The following is a 19,259-nucleotide window of genomic DNA, read 5'->3' as shown; positions in this document are numbered from 1 at the left end:
CGAACCTGGCAACCGTCGCCTGATGAAGATGTGGCTCCTGAGCACCTGAGCCGCTGGAACCGGGACCAGGATCGGGACCAGGTCTATGGTGATACGGACGTGCGAGACATGGATGGAGTGGCGGGCTGTGGGAAAGTTGGAAGTTGTCGGGAGGAGGAGGCCAGGGAGAAGCCGCCCTACTCCTACGTGGCCCTCATCGCGATGGCCATCAAGGAGAGCCAGGATAAGAAGCTGACGCTCAGCGGGATTTACCAGTTCATCATCTCCCGTTTCCCATACTACGAGAAGAATAAGAAGGGCTGGCAGAACAGCATCCGCCACAACCTCAGCCTCAATGAGTGCTTCATTAAGGTGCCCCGGGACGGAGAGGGAGAGAAGAAGGGCAACTTCTGGATGCTGGACCCGGCGTTCGATGACATGTTTGAAAAAGGGAACTACAGGCGCCGCCGGCGGGTGAAGCGGCCGTTCCGCGCCCCCACGCTGCCTTACCTGGCCGGGCCGCCAGGTGTGAACTACCCCGAGCCCTACTACCTCCACCAGGATCCCGTGTACTGGCAGAGCCCTTACGCCGCCCACGCGTGGAGTCTCGCTCAGTGCGTGTCCCCGTCTCCGCCCTCCCCGTACCCGGCGTCCCCCGCTGGCTACTACCCATCCTACAGCGGCGTCCTGGTGCACCACAGCGGAGAGCTGAGCCCCGCCTGCGGCTTCCAGCAGCCCGGGCCGGCGCAGCTGCATCCCGAGGGGGAGTGATGGCGGCCGGACCATCCACCTGTCCCTGTTCTGTTCAAGTTCTTTTCTTTGGATCCACACGGACCGTTCCCAGTAGATTTTTATGTTTGAGTTTTTGTTGGACATCGAGTCACGCTTTTTATGAGTGACGCGGACCTTTTTCATAAAGAGGTTGGATAACTTTGTTCTAATGCCATGCTTAACGTTACTTGTTACAGGTTTCCTGTTTATTAAACATGTTAATAAATTTGTAAGAACTTCTTACCCATGCGTGTCTGCGAGCTCTGAATCACGCCATTATCTCACCCCGCTTGTATTTAAATGAGTTGTAATTAATGACATTATTCGGGCGAATTGGCAGGCGCGGCAACAGCGCCCCCTGCTGCATTTTGTCGTCTGGGTGTCATGAAATCTAAATTATAATGCTATACATATAATTATTCATGAATAAAAAAGTGTATTACATTTACAACATTTATCAGACGTCCTTATCCAGGGCGCTTTATAATCAGTAGTGACAGGATCAGTTCATCATCTCCCGGTTCCCGTACTACGAGAAGAATAAAAAGGGCTGGCAGAACAGCATCCGCCACAACCTCAGCCTCAATGAGTGCTTCATTAAGGTGAGGGAGAGAAGAAGGGCAACTTCTGGATGCTGGACCCGGCGTTCGATGACATGTTTGAAAAAGGGAACTACAGGCGCTGCCGGCAAGTGAAGCAGCCGTGGAGACACACTGGGTCAAGTGGCTTTGTCAGGGACACAATGTTAGTAGGATGGTAAAAATTGCCTAAATTTTGGCTTATGGGTTGAAGAAAAAAAAAAATCAACAATCAAGTTGATCCTCTTAAGTCTACTGTTAGATGGAAATGTATTCATAATAAAGAGTATAATCGAGTGAACTGTCAGGTCGTGGCAGTGATCTGCTTGTAGTAGCTGGTGAGCGAGTGGGAGGATGCGGGTGACTGCGTCGATGGCTTTATTCAGAACAGTTTCTGTTCTGAACACACTTCCTGTTTTCTCCAGCTGCATGTGTTGCACACTTGCAGAAATGTGTCGTTCAAAAACTTGAGGACTTGAATTTAGACTTAATGAAACGTTTTGTGTATTTTTATGTGTTATGTTTCTGTCTGTGTTTCAGGCTGCCACCACCCTGTGTGACTGTAGATCTGTTCTCTCCAAAAACTGGACTCTAGAATCTAATCAGTAAGGCAGAGAAGGCGAAATGCCTCACAGGATGAGGAAGCAAGAATTTCTGATTTCTGACTGCAGAAGAAATGCATGTAAATTTGGGGAAATGTCAGTTTGGTATTCTATATTTAAGCACACAGGAGGTAGCTTTCCATGCCAGCATGTTGAAATGCTTAATGAAAGTACCACATCACAAAGTCCCTCATTATGTTCTATGTAACACAATGAATTGATATATCAATTGATATTGATATAAAAAAGCCATACATCTGAGGGACTTGACAAATACTAACAGAATTGTTACGGCTGTAACAGGATCAGCAAAAACATCATGTGGTGTCTGCACTTGCTCTCTGTGTGTGTGTATGTGTGTTATCTTTGTTGAATGACTTCCTTTTTAACTCTCTGACTGAAGTAAAAGTTCTTCTTGTGATGGTGCATGACCATCCTGTTCCTATAATGAAGTGTTTCTAAAAGATGGAGCTGCAGTGTCTTTATTGGGGAGCCCTAGACAGCCAAAATCAGGATTCTTGTAGTTCTATATATAGCATCTTACAGGAACCAACAGCACCAGTGACGAGCAAAAGGAGAAGAAACAAGAACAAACCGGACACTCAAGTTTTTTCTGAATGACAAGCTCCAGTTCCTCATAGAGCCACATTTTCTGCTGGGAGAAGTTATTTATAGATCCTCTTCTCCATTCAACTACAAGGGACTCTTCTGTCCCGCCAGCGAATGAGCGTCCCTGACCACAGCATCCATGATCTCTGCAGATGGATAAATACTGCTGCACATTATACATTCTCAATGAATTATGTTGAAAATACGGAATTTTATTAGTAGTACAGCAGTAAGCCGCATTCATAACTAGTTAAATCGTTCAGGAACGTCTTTCACATGTGCAAATTTTATAAAGTAGAAGAAGCCTTGCAGACCAAATTACTAGTAAATAACTGTGTTTTTATTTTGGCCATATGTAAAAAGGGTGAGGATTTAACTCTCCTGTTCAATTAAACTACTGACAAGAACTGTGTTGTGTGGCAGATGAAGCACAATGGACACTTGCTGCCATTTCCCCCCTTAGCACCACACTTGGTCCTGCCCTAAATATAGATATGATATTACATGTAGTACATATGGCATGTGGCAGTTTATTTAATCAAATGTTTTATGATATAAAGTGCCTTGTGCAGTAAGAACTGTAATGGGAAGGGGACAATGGTGGAAACGTTTTATTAGAACGAAATTATGATATTTAGTGGACAACTGAACACGTGACTTGCCCCACGTATTATCACCATTACATTGCATAACATAATAGTCCATATTTACTAAATGTGACATGGTCGAGTGTAATTATGTTGGTCGAATTGAATTTGAATATGAGGATGTAGGGGGCGGAGTCCCAGCGTCACACCGCGGCGGCACTTTAGCGACGCTCCCCAGGCAGCAGCAGTGGCAGCAGCGGACGGTTCGATGCGCCACCGCCGCCTTCTGTAGCGCGGACGTGTCCGCTCTTTCCCCGCTTCCACTCCACGGATTCGCTGTCGCACGGAGGCATGAAGCAGCGGCCAGCAGCAGCACCAGCGTAGCGCTCATCAGGCAAGTGCGGCGATCTGATGACCGATATCCTAACGCTGCTAATCCCGGCGTCCGCGGAGCAACTTCGCGTAGTCACATGTCACATTTCAGCCTGTTCAAACGCAACGGACGTGGGAGAGCGTTGTTTACGTGGGCGTGGTGCAGCATGCTGCCTGTGCAGGTGTATCTGAGAGATTGATCATGTTTTGTGTGTGGAGCAGTAAGGCCATTGGTTGATGACTGGATGCTGCCATGCCCCCGGGGGTCTTTGGCATGCAGGATGTCTGGGAGAAAGATGGCCAGCAGGTTACGGTGGAGTTCCTCCTGCCCACCGGCATCTACCTGACTCTGGAGGTCTCCTGCAGCGACACCATTGGGACGATCAAGAAGGTAGGATGCCGTGCTCACCGCCTTCTGCACGGCAGCCTTCGCTGGCTTCATTTCCAATGATTAATGCTGCGATCGGCACGTTCTTGCATCTTGTTTCCTTGAGAAGAGTAAACACCTGCTCTTTTCAGCGGAATTGGCTGTGAACATTTCTTTATAATGTTCCTCAGACAAACATCCTCATTCTCATGCTGATTACTGGATGAACCAGTGCTGTGCTGTGTCATTGTCTCGATCGTAGACCCAAGAGCTCGATTTCTGAACCCTGAATCCATCTGCCCAAGGGCCAAAAAGAAAGCAGCTTGTGTGTGTAGGGAACTTGAGGAACACTCCTTAAAGGATGGACTGTATAGCAGACCGCAAACAGCGTGCTTGGGATCTTGATTATCAATAATGTGCAATTTGATGTTCAATCGTGAGGAAAACTGGCTTGTCCCACATGTGTGAAACCAGCCCAGTGAAAGTAATTGTTATGTGTATGAGTGTGGAATGCATGTCTCCATAACTGAAAGTACCTGGACAAAGACTGAGCATGGAATGAAGAGGTTTCTACACAGAGGTAATTGAAACACTAGGACATGGTCAGTAGATCACGACTTATATTTCTTATTAGGAATTGGTTTATTGAATTGATGTATGCAGAAATTTTGGATCTCTGGCTGGAGTCTGGTTTACATATTCTTGAGTGGAATGAGAAGCATTGTTGCTTATTCAAAATGACACACACACACACGTAGATTAAATGGGAGTGAAAGTCATTACCTTCTTCATCAACTTCTTATTCATGCTGGTGTTCTAGCAACCTAGGTTAACACCACACTCCATATCATTTTCACTTCCACACCTTGCAAGTGAGGATTCTCTACACGTATCTAGTCTGGTGTTTGCTTATGAAGTGTGTATTTGGTGTTGTGTTAGATGTTGTGGAGAGCAGCACGGGGGGAGCCGCTCTTTGGCGCACTGAGCGACCCAGACGCATACGTCTTCACCTGCATCAATCTGACAGCGGAGCGCGAGGACCTGGAGGACGAGCAGCGGCGGCTCTGTGACGTCCGGCCCTTCCTGCCCATCCTGCGGCTGGTGGCCCGCGAGGGAGACCGTGTGGAGAAGCTCATCAACACACAAATCAGCCATCTGATTGGCAAAGGTCAGCCTCTCCAACCTTAGTTTCTGTCTGATAGCTGGGATTGAAATCTTTTTACTTCACTAGTGACTGTTTGCATTTAGAATGCTGGTTTCTTCTACAGGTCTGCATGAATTCGACTCCCAAAAAAACCATGAGGTTAGCGAGTTCCGCACCAAAATGCGTGCATTTTGTGAGGAACGTGCTCAGGAGCGTCAGCGGCTGCCCTGGTACGAGTGGATGGAGTCCAGTTTCCCGTGTGACTTGGAGCCTTGCTCTGGATTGTTGAAGAGCAGCAAATTTCACAACTTTAAGAAGGTCTTTGTCAACGTGAAGTTTGAAGGCAGTGAGGTCAGCCTGCTTCGTTTTTTGTTTAGTGAGAGTGAATTGATTGTCATTGTGATACACTGCACAGCATGCGTACCTTCTGATTAAGGGGACGCTTCATTAACCGCTAGGCCACCACTGCCCCTTCACTTCATACAATTCATGTTTCTTGAGCCAGATCTGTAAATGTAAGGCGATAGGAATTTACTTCAACCAAATTCCTCAAACCAAATTCTGCACATGCTGACATCATGGAGAAAACATTACAAATTACAACTTTACAAATCAAACAGAAAGATCTCCAGATTGAATTAGCAGCAAAAGCTGTTTAAACTGTGAGCCTGGTGGAGACCAAGTGTGCTGGAAATGTTCGCACAAGCATATGAGGTGAACGGCTCATGCAGCTGATATTTGACACTTGAGCAGCTTCTCCATATATCACCATGCAGCCATACCCACCAGGTCTCCATCTTTCCTGCTTAAATATTCATGCAGCCTTCCATTATTGATTGCACCAAACGTCTCTGCATGTTCCATCCGTCCCAGGAGAGCTTCATGCTACAGCTGGACCCCCAGGACTTGCCTGTGATGCTGATGAAGAACGCCCTGAAGAAGAAGGCCACTGTTTTCCGGCCTGTCAGACAGGAGAAGCCAGAGGACTATACCCTACAGGTCCTGGGGAGGTGGGAGTTCATATATGGGAAACACCCCCTCTGCCAGTTCAAGGTGACTTGTCAACGTGCATTTTAAAAATGGGAATGTTTCATTCATTCATGCTCCAAATGAGCCTGTCAACATAGATGATATTACTCTTATTAAGGCATGTGTAAGTCTCTGTGTGCTCTCCTGCTTTATGTGGCTGTAACCAATACTGAATTTTGTCAGTGGAATAAGATTTGGCTCCTTAAATGGAAGACCATCCACTAGGGGTGGGAGAATCCCACATTTTGATGACTATGATACCCATAGCAACAATGCTGTGACGATGCTGTTAAATCTTAACACTGTGCAGGATGGCTGTCTACTATACTATCATTATGTCTTTGTAGTTGTAGAAGAAAAAATGTCAAGAATAATGTCAAAGTTGTATAAATGTTCAGATTCACTATAGAGTAGCATTGACATGCATGTCAGAAACACTCATGCTCTTCTTAACAGTATGAAGCATTTAGTTTCTAATTGTGGTTGCCAGTGGAGAAGAAGTGTAAATAAGGTCTTCTTGTCAGCGTGGGGTCATTGTTGGTTTTGAAACTCCTCCTACCTGCAGTGATGACTCATTCCTCTACCAGGCTTCAAAAACAGTGCAGTTGCAACATGCCAGCCATCGAGTGTGTATATGTAGATGTGAATGTTAATGGCTCTCTGTCCCACAGTACATCTGGTGCTGCATGCATGAAGCCCAGACCCCATATCTGACCATGGTTCATCACTCCACCATCACCAAGTATCAAGAGGAGCAGAGTTGCTTAACGAACCAAGTGACTAAGACCCGCTCCTCAAGTAAACCACCCCCTCTGCCCCTTAAGAAGGTGAGAGGTACCCCAGACATGGACTCCAACCATAATTCATTTATTTCAGTCTCCTCCTTTTGTTAATGTGAGTACAGAAGTACAGAAGGAGGGCTAAAGTTGTGATGTTTTCTTCTGCTTGTGTCTGTGTTTGTGCTCATTCCCCTTCCTCACACTTTGTGTCTGAGAAAACCATGCCGGACAAAAAGGAAATGAGCACAAAAGGTATGATTGTCAATCTGACATCTGAACTCTGTCTCATCCAACGGTATCAGCAAAACACTACATCCCTGTGGACCATCCAGGAGCCGTTCTACGTTCAGCTGGTGCAGGGCAGCCGGGTCAATGCTGATGAAGGCATGAAGGTGGGTGACATTGCTGCTCTCGTCTCTTCGTCTGTCAGTCACAATTCTAATGAAAGTGCATATGTTTACCCGTACAACACCATTGGAAGTAGCAAGGAATAAAATAACCAATGTGCTTGTGTGACTCTGACCACATATTTCCCATAATTCATCAGAAGCGGTTGGGTGAAACGGTTCAAAACAGGAAGTGGGAGTGACTATCTGGCTTTCACAGTTCACTGTGGGACCCGGATTCTTAGAAAAGGACAGCATTTTTCAACCACCACTCTACTTTCCTTCTGCTTGAGTTTGAGAATCTGGTTCAGACATACCGTGTCAGAGAATTATTAAACAGTGATGTGTTATCCAGCATATTTGTCATCTTTATGGTTTTTGCTTAATACCTAGGCCCTCCTAGTGCAATGGCATGTGAATCATTGAGAATTTTTTTTCTTTGTGCATCTGGTCATTTGAAAAGGGCTTCTAGGATTTGAGGATTTTGAGGATTTGAGTCGTGCTGTGCAAAAAGAGAAAATTGTATGATCTGCGCAAGCATTGTTGGATGCTACCTGTTTTAACATCCTTTTATTCTCTCTTTCAGCTTGTGGTGCAAGCCGGCCTGTTTCACGGAAGTGAGCTGCTCTGCAAGGTGGTGACCAGCAATGAGGTGAACGTGTCCTCTGAGCCTCTTTGGGACCAGAAGCTGGTGTTTGATATCAGTGTGGGGGACCTGCCACGCATGACCCGCCTATGTTTGGCTCTTTATGCGGTTGTTGGGACAACCAAGAAAGCACGCTCCACTAAGAAGAAGAACAAACGAGCGGTAAGATTGTGTTTAGAGAGATTGTGGCCTGTCGTCTCATCTATATTATTTAAATAAAGCTAGTGGAGGCAATCTAATGCTTTGCACTTGTTAGGAAACCTTGGGTCCTGTGTTCACCTACTTACACATTATACTGGACCAAGTACACAGTACTCCCTGCAGTGGCAGGATAATGCACCATGCCACACTACAGCTTCAGAGGTCTAGTGGAGACTTGATGGGCCAGGGCAGTTTTGGTGGCAAAAGGGGAACTTGCCCAATGATAGGTAATGTCATGGCCAATCAATGTATGTTCAGACCTTTTTTTTTTTTTTTTTGCATTTTGTCTGCTCAAAGTGCTCTCAAAAGCCCAGACATGGTTCAGCAGGTGTGACTGTTTGATGTGGTTGGAAATGTAGCCCCTGCTATATCCAATTTTAAGCTAAAGACTTCTGTCCATCAGTTTTTCTGTGAAAGGATAACATAAGGCATTCCATGGCAATTACATTCATATGTGTAAAGTGTGAAATGGCATTTGTTTGCTGTTGTCATATTCTGCAAATCCATCTTGTTCTAGTACAATTTGAGTTTCATCACCAGGGGAAATTGCCTTCCTCCCCAGTCTCTGGTGTCTCTGAGTCATGTATGATTTGAAGAGACTGGATGAAGTCTGGTGCTGTCTTAACCCAGATATGCCCATTTGCACTACTTTGTTGTGTTGAAAGTGAAAGTGAAGTGTCTGTGTTGACCAGACAGTGCTGGAAATCATGTATAAATAACCATGGCTGGTACAAACGGAAATGCCCCATCGCTACACTGCAATGGTTTTGTGATGTCGGGTCACTAGTGCTGGCAGTGTTACTTCTCCTTTTTTTTTCTGCCACTCTTGCAGCATCTATTTCTGTTTTTTTTTTGTTTTTTTTTCAAAAATTTTGCAGCATATTCATCTATTTCCCCAGCAGACTGCTATGTTTGTTGCAAGCAAGTCTGTTTACTGTAAATCATATGCTTTATGTACTACATTTAGTATTTTTTATATCAAACATAAAGAAATGTATGATAGAAAATTGCCATTTGATACAATTCACAGATTTAAGTAAAATAATTTATTAGAATGAGCTGCAGACAAATTATGATTTAAAATTAACTGTGCAAAATATATTTTCTTTTTCCCATGAGTTTTCAGTGATAACCAATCAAGATCATTCAAGATTTTTTTTCATTGATGGTTCCATACTATCCTTCCAATCTTTAATAATGCGTTGGACAGTTCTTAACACAATTCTAATAGTTTCAGCAATAAGATGTTTTCTTCGATTGATACATAGCAATAATTAAACCCTTCACAAACGGTTGTTTAAGAAGTGCAAAGCAACTCACTTCATCATTTCGTGTTAAATAAATTGTTGCCAGCTGAAACATAATCATCCTTGCTTTAATTATCCTGTGTAATGATAATTAATAGTGATTAAAGAGCTTAGATTAGAAAGAAAAATATAGAAATATAGGCTATAGTAAAGGTTTGATTTGCAGGAATTCAATTGTTCCATGTTTATTCAAAGGATGAATAGATTTTGTCTGATTTCATAGCTATCATAGTTGATTGTTATGAAAGCAGATGGTGTTAAAGTGACATTTAAGCTGATGGTCGTTGCTGTACTGTGGCTGTGTTCTTCAGGACTGCCCTTTGGCTTGGGTCAACACTATGGTGTTTGATTATAAGGATCAGCTCAAGACTGGCGATTTTTCCTTGTCAGCCTGGCCATCAGTACCAGGTATGTGTGTTGGATTATTCTCCTTTTATGGAACATATTTAGCACTCATTTCAGAACTCAGACAAATTTCAGGGTTCACATTAGTGACTGTTGTACATTTATTGAGACAGTTGCATCATGGGTAACATTTTGTATTGTATCCAGATGAAAAAAGTGACCTGCTGAATCCTATGGGCACGGTGGAAAAGAACCCCAACATCGACAGTGCTGCAGGCCTCCTCATACGCTTCCCCAACATCAGACCACACCCCCTCTGCTACCCACCACTCGACAAGGCAGGCCTGAAAACGCACATTTATATGCACATGAACTGTAATATCACACTGGTCCACCCTCTCCAGCTTTTTTGGTATGGTTACCACAAGGATCAGAAGTGTGTTTATGGGAATTTTTTGCATTTGTTTGCAAGAAGAAGGCCTGGCTCACAATTTCTACTCCAATTTCATCCTAAAGGTGTTCTGTTGGTTTGAGGCTAGTCAAGTTGGCCCACACCAAACTTGCTTGTAAAGTCTGTATAGACCTTGCCTAATGTACTGGTGCACAGTCATGTTGGAACAGGAACAGGAAGAGGATGTCCCCAAACTGTTCCCACAAAACAGGAGCATGAAATTGTCCTAAGATTTGGTGATTTTTCAATTATTTGGTGGTGCAGCGTCACACTATAGTGAATCAAATCACATTCATATGACACATGTGCAGTGTTTATTGTAAATAATAATGCAAACACATAAATACCTCTCCCATGTTTAGATTAGTGAACTCCCATGTCTAGACGGAGAGACGTCTGTTGCCACAATGGAGGAGGTATGCATCACATCATTTATTATACACCCATTTTTGAATCTGGGCTGTATTAGAGACCACATACATCCATAAGGCCTCTCTATTCTGATTCACTAATTTCAATGCATGGATGCCTGCAGCACATGAAGCTGAAGGAGATTGTGGACAATAAGAACCAGACAGAGATCTTTGAGGATGAGAAGGAGCTGCTGTGGAAGCTTCGAGTTGAAATGCGAGACCACTATCCCGAGAGTCTTTCAAAATTACTTCTCATTGGCAAGTGGAACAAGCATGAAGACGTGGCCCAGGTACCTTCCCAAAATGCCTTTTTTACAAATATTTATTTGGTTTGGCTCTTACTTGTCCCAGATGGACAGTCTACTTGCCGCTTGCTGCATTTCTTTTAGATGGTGTGGTTGTTACGGAAGTGGCCTGACCTTCCAGTCCTGCATGCACTGGAACTACTGGACTACAGGTTCCCTGACCCTTATGTACGATCCTTCACAATCAAATGCCTACGGAAGCTGCGGTAGGTTTTGTGTTTTGGTGTTGCTCATGTAGAAGACATTGCCTTCCTTGTTAGTAGTCAACTCTCTGTCAGTTTTCTCTGCCATTAGGTCTTTTAAGGTGAAAACAAGTGTGCTAACCTGTTTACTCTCCTCAACAGAGATGATGAACTTTTCCGGTACCTTCTCCAACTGGTCCAAGTCCTGAAATACGAGTCCTACCTGGACTGTGACCTGACCACCTTTCTGCTGGAAAGAGCCCTATCCAACAAGAACATCGGTCACTTCCTGTTCTGGCACCTCAGGTATAGTGGCACCTGTTTGTTCTGGACCTCTGTGTGAAGTTGTATGAGGTGAGCGTCTAAATGCATCTTTTCTTGAAGGTCAGAAATGCATGTGTCTTCAGCCAGTTTGCGATTTGGCCTCATCCTGGAAGCCTATTGCAGAGGGAATCTCTACCACATCAAGAGCTTCATGAAACAGGTAACAGCAGCAGCATGCTCAACATTCCAGTTTCTTTAGAGTCTGCCAGCAGTCTGTCCTGTTCTTGTGGTTTACTGGCTGGTGTCAAATTTTCTCAAACACTCCCCACACACTCTTTCAGTACAATTCTACCCTGCTCCAGGCTGAAAGTTAAATCTGCTTGTAGCTATGATGTGCTATAGGAAATGTATCTAGTTTAGGAAGGAAGAATCACTAATATGCCACAAATTCACCAAATTTATTTATTATTATGAAAAAGAAACAAAATGTCATTAAGAATATTGAAACCCAGTCAGTTACATTTTTAATTTTTTCTTTTCTTTATGTGGTAGAGTGTCATTTGTGCTCTAGCTATTCCAGTTTAAGGATATCAGACCTGCATATGACAGCTGCTGTTGCTCGATCTTTCTGGCAGAATGAGGCCCTGAATAAGATGAAGGCCTTAAATGACTTTGTGAAGTCAGGCTCCCAGAAGGCCACAAGGTCCCAGACCATTGAGGACATGAAGGTCTGCATCCGTCAGGAGGCTTACATGGAGGCACTATCTGACATGTTGTCTCCCCTCAGCCCCAGTATCATCCTCTCTGAAATCTGGTATAAAAAGTTCACCACATACCACCACAAGATCATCTATGTTAAATAAATAAGGACATAAGTAACATAAATGCAAAAATACTTATGCAAAGGACATTGGTAGTGTGAAGATCGTGTGTAGATTAGGTTGTTAACCAGTGACATTGAATGTCAGTTTTCGTGTGGGAATTGAACATGTGGACATGAATGCGGGAGTAGTGATGGTTAAATTAACAGCATTATGTCATCAAAGGATTGCAGGTTTATTTAGTCATTTTCTAAGACAGCAGTTTATAGGGTACTAGTTGCAGCCCAAGCACCCAGCAGGTATATATGTGACTTTCATAACCAGCCACTCCAGTTAACTCCTACATACACAAAAATCACACATAAAAAACAATATGAGCCTTTGTTCCAAACTTACATATGATTGAAACAAAATCAATTAATCAGCGAACTCTATTTACTTACTTAGAACGGTTCTGTTTAACAGAATACACTTATATTTGTTACAATTACTGTAATAAATCCATGTGTATTTATTTTAAATGATTGCTCTAGGAGACAGGATTGTTTCTTTTTTTTATGTTGTCCTGAATTATACCTATGTGTTCTAAAATATTCCACATTTCAGCACGGAGAAGTGCAAGTTCATGGACTCTAAAATGAAACCCCTCTGGTTGATGTACAAGAGCAAGGTTGCTCAAGCAGACACCGTGGGCATCATCTTTAAAAATGGAGATGGTGAGTGAAATAATTTCTGCAAAATTGCAAAATACTATAATGAATGATGGAGGCTAATAAGTCATTTGATTAGATGTAAACCTGTAAATAGTTACAATATTGCCTGTACACAGACTTGCGTCAGGATATGCTGACCCTCCAGATGCTAGAGTTAATGGACGTCCTGTGGAAAAGGGAAGGGCTGGACCTCAGGTTTGTTTTCTTGATCATGGGTTGGTGTGCCTCAGCAGTGCTCTAAATCACAGACTGCTTCTGTCTGTTAGAATGGTTCCCTATGGCTGCCTCTCCACCGGGAATAAAACGGGACTCATCGAGGTGGTGAAGAACTCGGACACCATTGCCAACATCCAGCGGAATAACAGTAACAGTGCTGCCACCGCAGCCTTTAACAAGGATGCCCTGCTGAACTGGCTCAAATCGAAAAACCCAGGGTGAGCAGTGGGGATTCCTGTATTACACCTGCGTCTTCATGCTTGACTTCCACTTCCCTTTTCATAAAAATACTGTGCCGTTGTCTTTAATCTCACATGCCGTGTATGTCGGGTGAGCCGGTTCACTGCGTGGTGGTCAGTGCCACTGCTGGGTATGGGTGCTGCACACAGCCCCTCGGGGGGAATCAGTGTGTGTGTGTGTGTGTGTTGCATATGTTCACATATTCTCTCATTTTAGACGTGCAATAAATTAATTGAATTTGCTTTATTATTCCTTTCCTCTGCTCGACCAGTGTTCGTACCATAGGTATGAAACAGCTCTGCCCATCAAGGTCACTGCTCATCTGTGTGAAACCAGAGAGCCTCCACCACCATGATCATTACCTCTTGAGAACACCATGCACAGTTTAAAAATCTTGCACAGTTATGGTTTGGGGGTGCCCAATCTGTTCTGTGCTCTTCTTACACGGGGGCTTCTGTTAACAACACCAACAACATTTATTTCTTATATAGCCCAAAATCACATACAGTATGGGCTTTGACAGGCCCTACAGTTGACGTCCAGTTGACGTGTCCATAATGATGCTACTGGTCCACTTGAAGATCCCTGAAGCTGTAGTTGTAATGGTGGTGGTGGCTGTGGTGACCCTCTGGTTCATTTCATGCTATGTCCTCGTTTAGCAGTTGTCAGGAACCAGGATTTATTTGCTGGTCTCTTCACTGCGGTCTGCCAGTAGTCTGGGCGCTTGATTCCGTGTCTCGGAGAAAACAAACAGAAGCATCAGACGGTTGCACAGTACGACCGATACTGAAATAGTAGTATATTGGTGCTACAGTGGCCCGGTACCTTAACTAGGACAGCCTAACTAGGGTGAATTTAACTTTGTCTGTATCTGTATCTAACAAGGGGACTCTGTGATAAACTGGACTTTATAATTGACACTGTGTCAAAGTGAAGTGAAATGAGTGTCTAGGACTTTAACAAAAAGCCAGAGAAAACAGATAGGTTTTGAGATTGGACCCTGGGTTACGCTGTCAGACTCATCCTGTAACGTGCCGCCTTGTAGTGATGCTGCAGTGTGTAAAGCCTGTCAACTCTGTGTCCTTTAAAGAGTTTGTAGCAATAATTGACTGCTTCAGACCTGTGCGAAAATGTTGCTGCAACTGTGGTAAAGGACTTCCTCTGACTCAGCTCTCTCTCTCTGTATTCTTTTGCCAACAGTGACAAGCTTGAAGAGGCTATTGAGGAGTTTACACTGTCCTGTGCTGGCTATTGTGTAGCCACTTATGTTCTGGGTATTGGTGATCGCCATAGCGACAATATCATGATCAGGGAAAACGGTCAGGTAACTGCTTGTTTATTTCACTACACGATGAACTGAACAGCAGATAAGAGAGGAGCTTATCTGATCATGCCTTGAGGACCACAGAATTTGCACAAGTCCCCATCTGTGGAGAAAGCGGATGCCAATTTGTGCTTCATCAGCAAGTGAGGCTTGTGTAAGCCAGCATTAAGCCAGGACTTAATGAAAATGAAGCTCTCGCTCCAAGAAAAACAGCTGCCACTATATTTAATAGCCTAACAGCATCTAGTAGGATTGTGCTGCTACTGGGCTTGATATGTGATGATTTAAATGTAGTGTTTTGCATGATTTTTCATTCTCAGTTAAACAGATTGTATTGGTGTTCAGTACTAATGCAGTAGGAATGTGTGGTTGCCAATGTAGTCAGTGCTGATTTACCACATCCTTGGAGAACTTGCATGAACTTGTGCAATGCAATTATCCACCCGTAGGTGGAACTGAGGAGCCAGTCTGAATTTCACGAGATGACCTAGTTAATGTATCAGAATATTTGGTTTGTTTCATTTGTATGTGCATCTGTAATTTAAATATATTCACCTCAATTTTTTTCTGTTCAAGCTGTTCCATATAGACTTTGGGCATTTTCTGGGGAACTTCAAAACCAAATTTGGGATCAACAGGGAACGTGTGCCTTTCATCCTGACCTATGACTTTGTTCATGTGATTCAGCAAGGGAGAACAAATAACAGTGAGAAATTTGAAAGGTAACATTTCAGAAAACCAGCAGCGTAATTAGAAGATCCCTTGATTTCAGCTATGAATACCCTTCTTCATAACTGAGCTCTGTGTTTGCATAGTGCATTTTAATAATGCCTTTATTCGGTTATGTTTTATTTATTATTTCTGTGGTTCCCAGGTTTCGGGAGTACTGCGAACAGGCCTATAAGATTCTCTGCAGAAATGGAACTCTGTTTGTGAACCTCTTTGCTCTGATGAGAGCTGCTGGACTTCCTGAGCTTAGCTCATCTAAAGACATCCAGTACCTAAAGGTGGATTTTGCATACAGACTTACTGGCAGAATTACTGTTATATAATTACGATTATCAAAGATCAATTGCTAGAAGGTGGGTCTTTTGTTTTAAAATCCTTTTATGCCTTTCAGGACTCTTTAGCTTTAGGGAAATCTGAAGAAGAGGCTTTAAAGATTTTCAAAGTGAAGTTTAATGAAGCTCTGCGAGAGAGCTGGAAGACCAAGGTCAACTGGATGATGCACAGTGTTGCCAAAGACAATAGGTGATGGACATGGAAAAGCAGTTGCCTGGTGGTGAGGAGCAAAAATTGCACTGAAGTCGTGATGTTCTACCCATGCAGGCTTATAGCAATAGGCCACCTTTCCAGAATTGTCATGTGATCTTTTTTCATAAAGTGCTGTTGACTGCCCAAGTCGACCCAAGCTCGTATTTTTTCAGCTCTGATGCTGACCTGCATGCCTATGAAAAAAGACAAATCTTGATCTATTATTATGTAACTTCAGAACCATGTAAATTTGGTTGACCTGTGGGTGACAATTGCTAAGAACCTATGAATGTTTACAATTTTCCATGATTTTGAAAAATCATGAATAGCCTTTGTAAATTTAGTGGGGTCACACAGACCACACACAAGCCATTGTTAAATTGAAGACTGCAAGTGAGTATTTTAACTGGAGACATGCTTACTGGATGTATAGGTTGCTTCTTTAACTTGTTTTACCTTGACTTGCCACATTGAAATTATGCTTAATTATAAAGAGTTTTCAAATGAAGAGAAATAAGGTGAAAACAGATTTGACTAGTTTACATTTATGTTAAGGTGTATACATATTTTTTCTGTAATTGCCATTACTTTGTGTTTTTAAGATTGAATTGTTTTATAATAATTGTTGTTTTTATTTAATAATCTTTGGAAAATTAGGCCTTAAACGTATACATGTTGGCCTCTTTCGATGGGTGAGATGCTTTTTTGTGCAGGGAAATGGTCATTAGCTATTGTTGTAGTTTGTAGCATTGAGTTTATGTAATTAGACATAAGCTACATTCTAGTTCTTGTAAGGAGGTTGCTTCATTAAATCTACCTCTGGAACCAACTTCAGGGTGATTTTAGCTGTATAAACCTGCTATTAGATTCCTACCAGTCCGTTTTAGCACTGTAAATGTGCCATGGATGTACTTGTTAATTGCTGTATGTGCCTAAGCCTTTTATGTTATGTACACAGTTCTCTGTGAAAACTGAGGTGAAAGGTGCTGGATATGAAATGCTGTATCGGACTGTCATTTGCTGAAATACCTACATTTGTAGACTTGCAAATTGTGCTCAGATACCTGCTTTTTAAACTATGAAACTGTAGATGAGCAAGTAAAATATTGTCTATTCATGTAGCATTTCCATGCTTTATTTTTGTAGCACTATGCATATGAGATCACCCCAAATTAATTTATTTTCATTTTGATTTCTTTGATGGGGGGGGGATTTAGTACAACTTTGTGTAATGCATATGAACTCTGATCGCTTATACACATGCTTGTTTTCATTGTATGTCACATCTCTGGTGATCTTGTCACAATAATGCTTTTGTTCATAATGTCAGTATTCTACGTCTCACGTTAGGGGGCGCTGTAGCACACCAATGTCCACACAAATAGTTGTGCAAAAATTGTTTAATGCTGGGTGCCCTTCCTGATGCATCCTTCCACATTTACCTGGACTTGGGACCAGCACCAAGACATACATTGTCACATGTGTCCCCAGTGGCTGGGTTTGGTTGATTCCATATTGCACAGAATTAGTGAAAACTGAAAAACCTAAACTGGCAACATCACACTTGAACATCACCTTTGTTTTCTTAATCTTCATTTTCAGTTCAGTGCTGTGCCTCAAAAGCGAGAATGGTGATGTCACCTTATTTCAAAATTATTGTGAGTGCAATATGTTGAAACGGGTGAATGGGATGTGTGAGATCCTGTTGTCTGAAATCTGTAATGTCCTAAAGCCATCATAAGATGGCTCAAATTAAAAGTTCAATTTTAACCATGGACTTCTCCAAGAATCTTTTAAATTTTTTTTCATTGCTTTACTGTATCTACACAGAATTACCTCATTCAGCAGGTGAATGGAGCAGTTCATTGTTCGTGCAGTTATTGTTTCATGTCAAAGAAGATGTAATAAAATTGCTTTAAAACTCACAGTCTGTGATTCATTCATTGCTGTTGGGTACATACCAAAACCTCAGCAAAAAATCTTAAATGAGCCAAATAATGAATGATCCCATAGAAAAAGAGCTAAAAAAAGGCTGTGCACCGATGCTTCCCATCCAACTTTGAGAGGTGGTGCAAAGAGGAATGGGCCAAACTGGCCAAAGATAGGTATGCCAAGCTGGTGGCATCATATTAAAAAAAACTTCAGGCTGTAATTTCTGCCTAAGGTGCATCAACAAGTGTTGAGCAAAGGCTGCGAATAATTATATACATCTAATTTTATTGTTTTTAATAAATTTGCCAAAACCTCAAGTAACCTCAAACATCAATTCTTGTTATTATTGTTATTATTTGGTGTTGTTTGTAGAATTCTTAGGAAAAAATATTATTTAATCCATTTTAGAATAAAACTGTAACTCAACAAAATGTGGAAAAAGTGAATACTTTCCGAATGCACTGTACATTGCTGCAGTTCTTTTTTTTCACCACATTGACATAAGTACCTGCCACAATCTGTATTGTATGAAGTACATGATTTTGTGGTCACTAGGTGTCGCGTTTACCTGCAAACTGTAAAGCTTTGTCTGTTGCACTGAACACGAGAGGAGGGACCTAACCAAACTCATGACCTTGGAGAACTAGGCCATATTTCTTACCACCATGGCACCGGCATATATTATAATTATGGATAGTAACTCAGCACGTTTTACACTCTGCTCCATCGAACATAATACACTTTTTTTTTTTCCCCCAGTACATCTGTCCAATTTATTGCACAGATACTCAAAAAATGACTGCTGAAGTTGCCTGCTCATGGCTTCTTCTGGTGTTATGATGAAAGCAGATATGAGTCAGATGAGGCTTTTATTTGTCGTTGATGTGAATTACATAAATCTAAAAATGCATGTTGACTGACAATGGGTTAACCCAGCAGGATGTTACTTGGCAGTTTTCTTAGTTGCCTCATTCCCCACAGGCTCTTATCATTGTTAATAATAACCCTCCACCACTTTCTTTAAACAATTATTTCTTCTTATTTTGTTTCTTTCATCATGTTCCATTCATCTTCTCCTGTCAATCTGAACAGCCCTTAAAGATCACATCTCTCCAGCAGAATTCCTTGAAGTTCAGTTCTCTTTTCTTCTGCTTTCTGTGTCAGTGTTTGAATTCTGTATGCTACCTTACTCCAAACATTTCACTTTGCCCTTTCAGCAGATGCCCTAGAGAGCACATACACACAACAAAGGCACACCCTCAAACACACACACAACACACATACACAGACACACCCTCATACACGCACACACAAAACACACACACACAACACAACCGACACACAACACACGCACACTCTCATACACATCTACATTTCATTTACATTTACGGCATTTGGCAGACGCCCTTATCCAGAGCGACTTACAACGTGCTTAAGTTACC

General features: G+C 42.5%; 2 protein-coding genes and 1 pseudogene across 3 annotated transcripts; all 3 read left to right on the top strand.

Moving 5' to 3' along the window:
- The first annotated feature begins 108 nt into the window (after positions 1-108).
- LOC114798075 (forkhead box protein D3-like) lies at positions 109-691 on the top strand. Its single transcript, XM_028993458.1, has 2 exons — positions 109-583; positions 660-691. The coding sequence occupies exons 1-2, from the start codon at positions 109-111 to the stop codon at positions 689-691; spliced, it is 507 nt and encodes a 168-aa protein (XP_028849291.1).
- A 58-nt stretch (positions 692-749) lies between these two features.
- On the top strand, positions 750-1,923 carry LOC114798074 (forkhead box protein L2-like; annotated as a pseudogene).
- Positions 1,924-3,351: 1,428 nt separating this feature from the next.
- On the top strand, positions 3,352-17,812 carry pik3cd (phosphatidylinositol-4,5-bisphosphate 3-kinase, catalytic subunit delta). Of its 2 annotated transcripts, XM_028993440.1 has the most exons (23): positions 3,352-3,520; positions 3,721-3,889; positions 4,805-5,033; positions 5,134-5,360; positions 5,883-6,062; positions 6,710-6,865; positions 7,120-7,209; positions 7,790-8,011; positions 9,669-9,765; positions 9,910-10,040; positions 10,516-10,569; positions 10,689-10,856; positions 10,956-11,077; positions 11,216-11,359; positions 11,438-11,537; positions 11,953-12,131; positions 12,745-12,854; positions 12,968-13,046; positions 13,118-13,285; positions 14,508-14,631; positions 15,208-15,353; positions 15,506-15,638; positions 15,752-17,812. In XM_028993440.1, the coding sequence occupies exons 2-23, from the start codon at positions 3,752-3,754 to the stop codon at positions 15,884-15,886; spliced, it is 3,132 nt and encodes a 1,043-aa protein (XP_028849273.1). In that variant the 5' UTR covers positions 3,352-3,520; positions 3,721-3,751; the 3' UTR covers positions 15,887-17,812. The 2 variants fall into 2 exon arrangements, with proteins under 2 accessions (XP_028849273.1, XP_028849274.1); XM_028993441.1 differs by lacking the exons at positions 3,352-3,520; positions 3,721-3,889 and having other exon boundaries at positions 4,923-5,033; positions 5,114-5,360.
- Positions 17,813-19,259: the final 1,447 nt, after the last annotated feature.

This window comes from Denticeps clupeoides, chromosome 10, assembly GCF_900700375.1.
Source record: "Denticeps clupeoides chromosome 10, fDenClu1.1, whole genome shotgun sequence".
NCBI classification, from domain to species: Eukaryota; Metazoa; Chordata; class Actinopteri; order Clupeiformes; family Denticipitidae; genus Denticeps; species Denticeps clupeoides.
The sequence above is the reverse complement of the archived record's forward strand: the minus strand, read 5'-3'. Positions and strand labels throughout refer to the sequence as shown.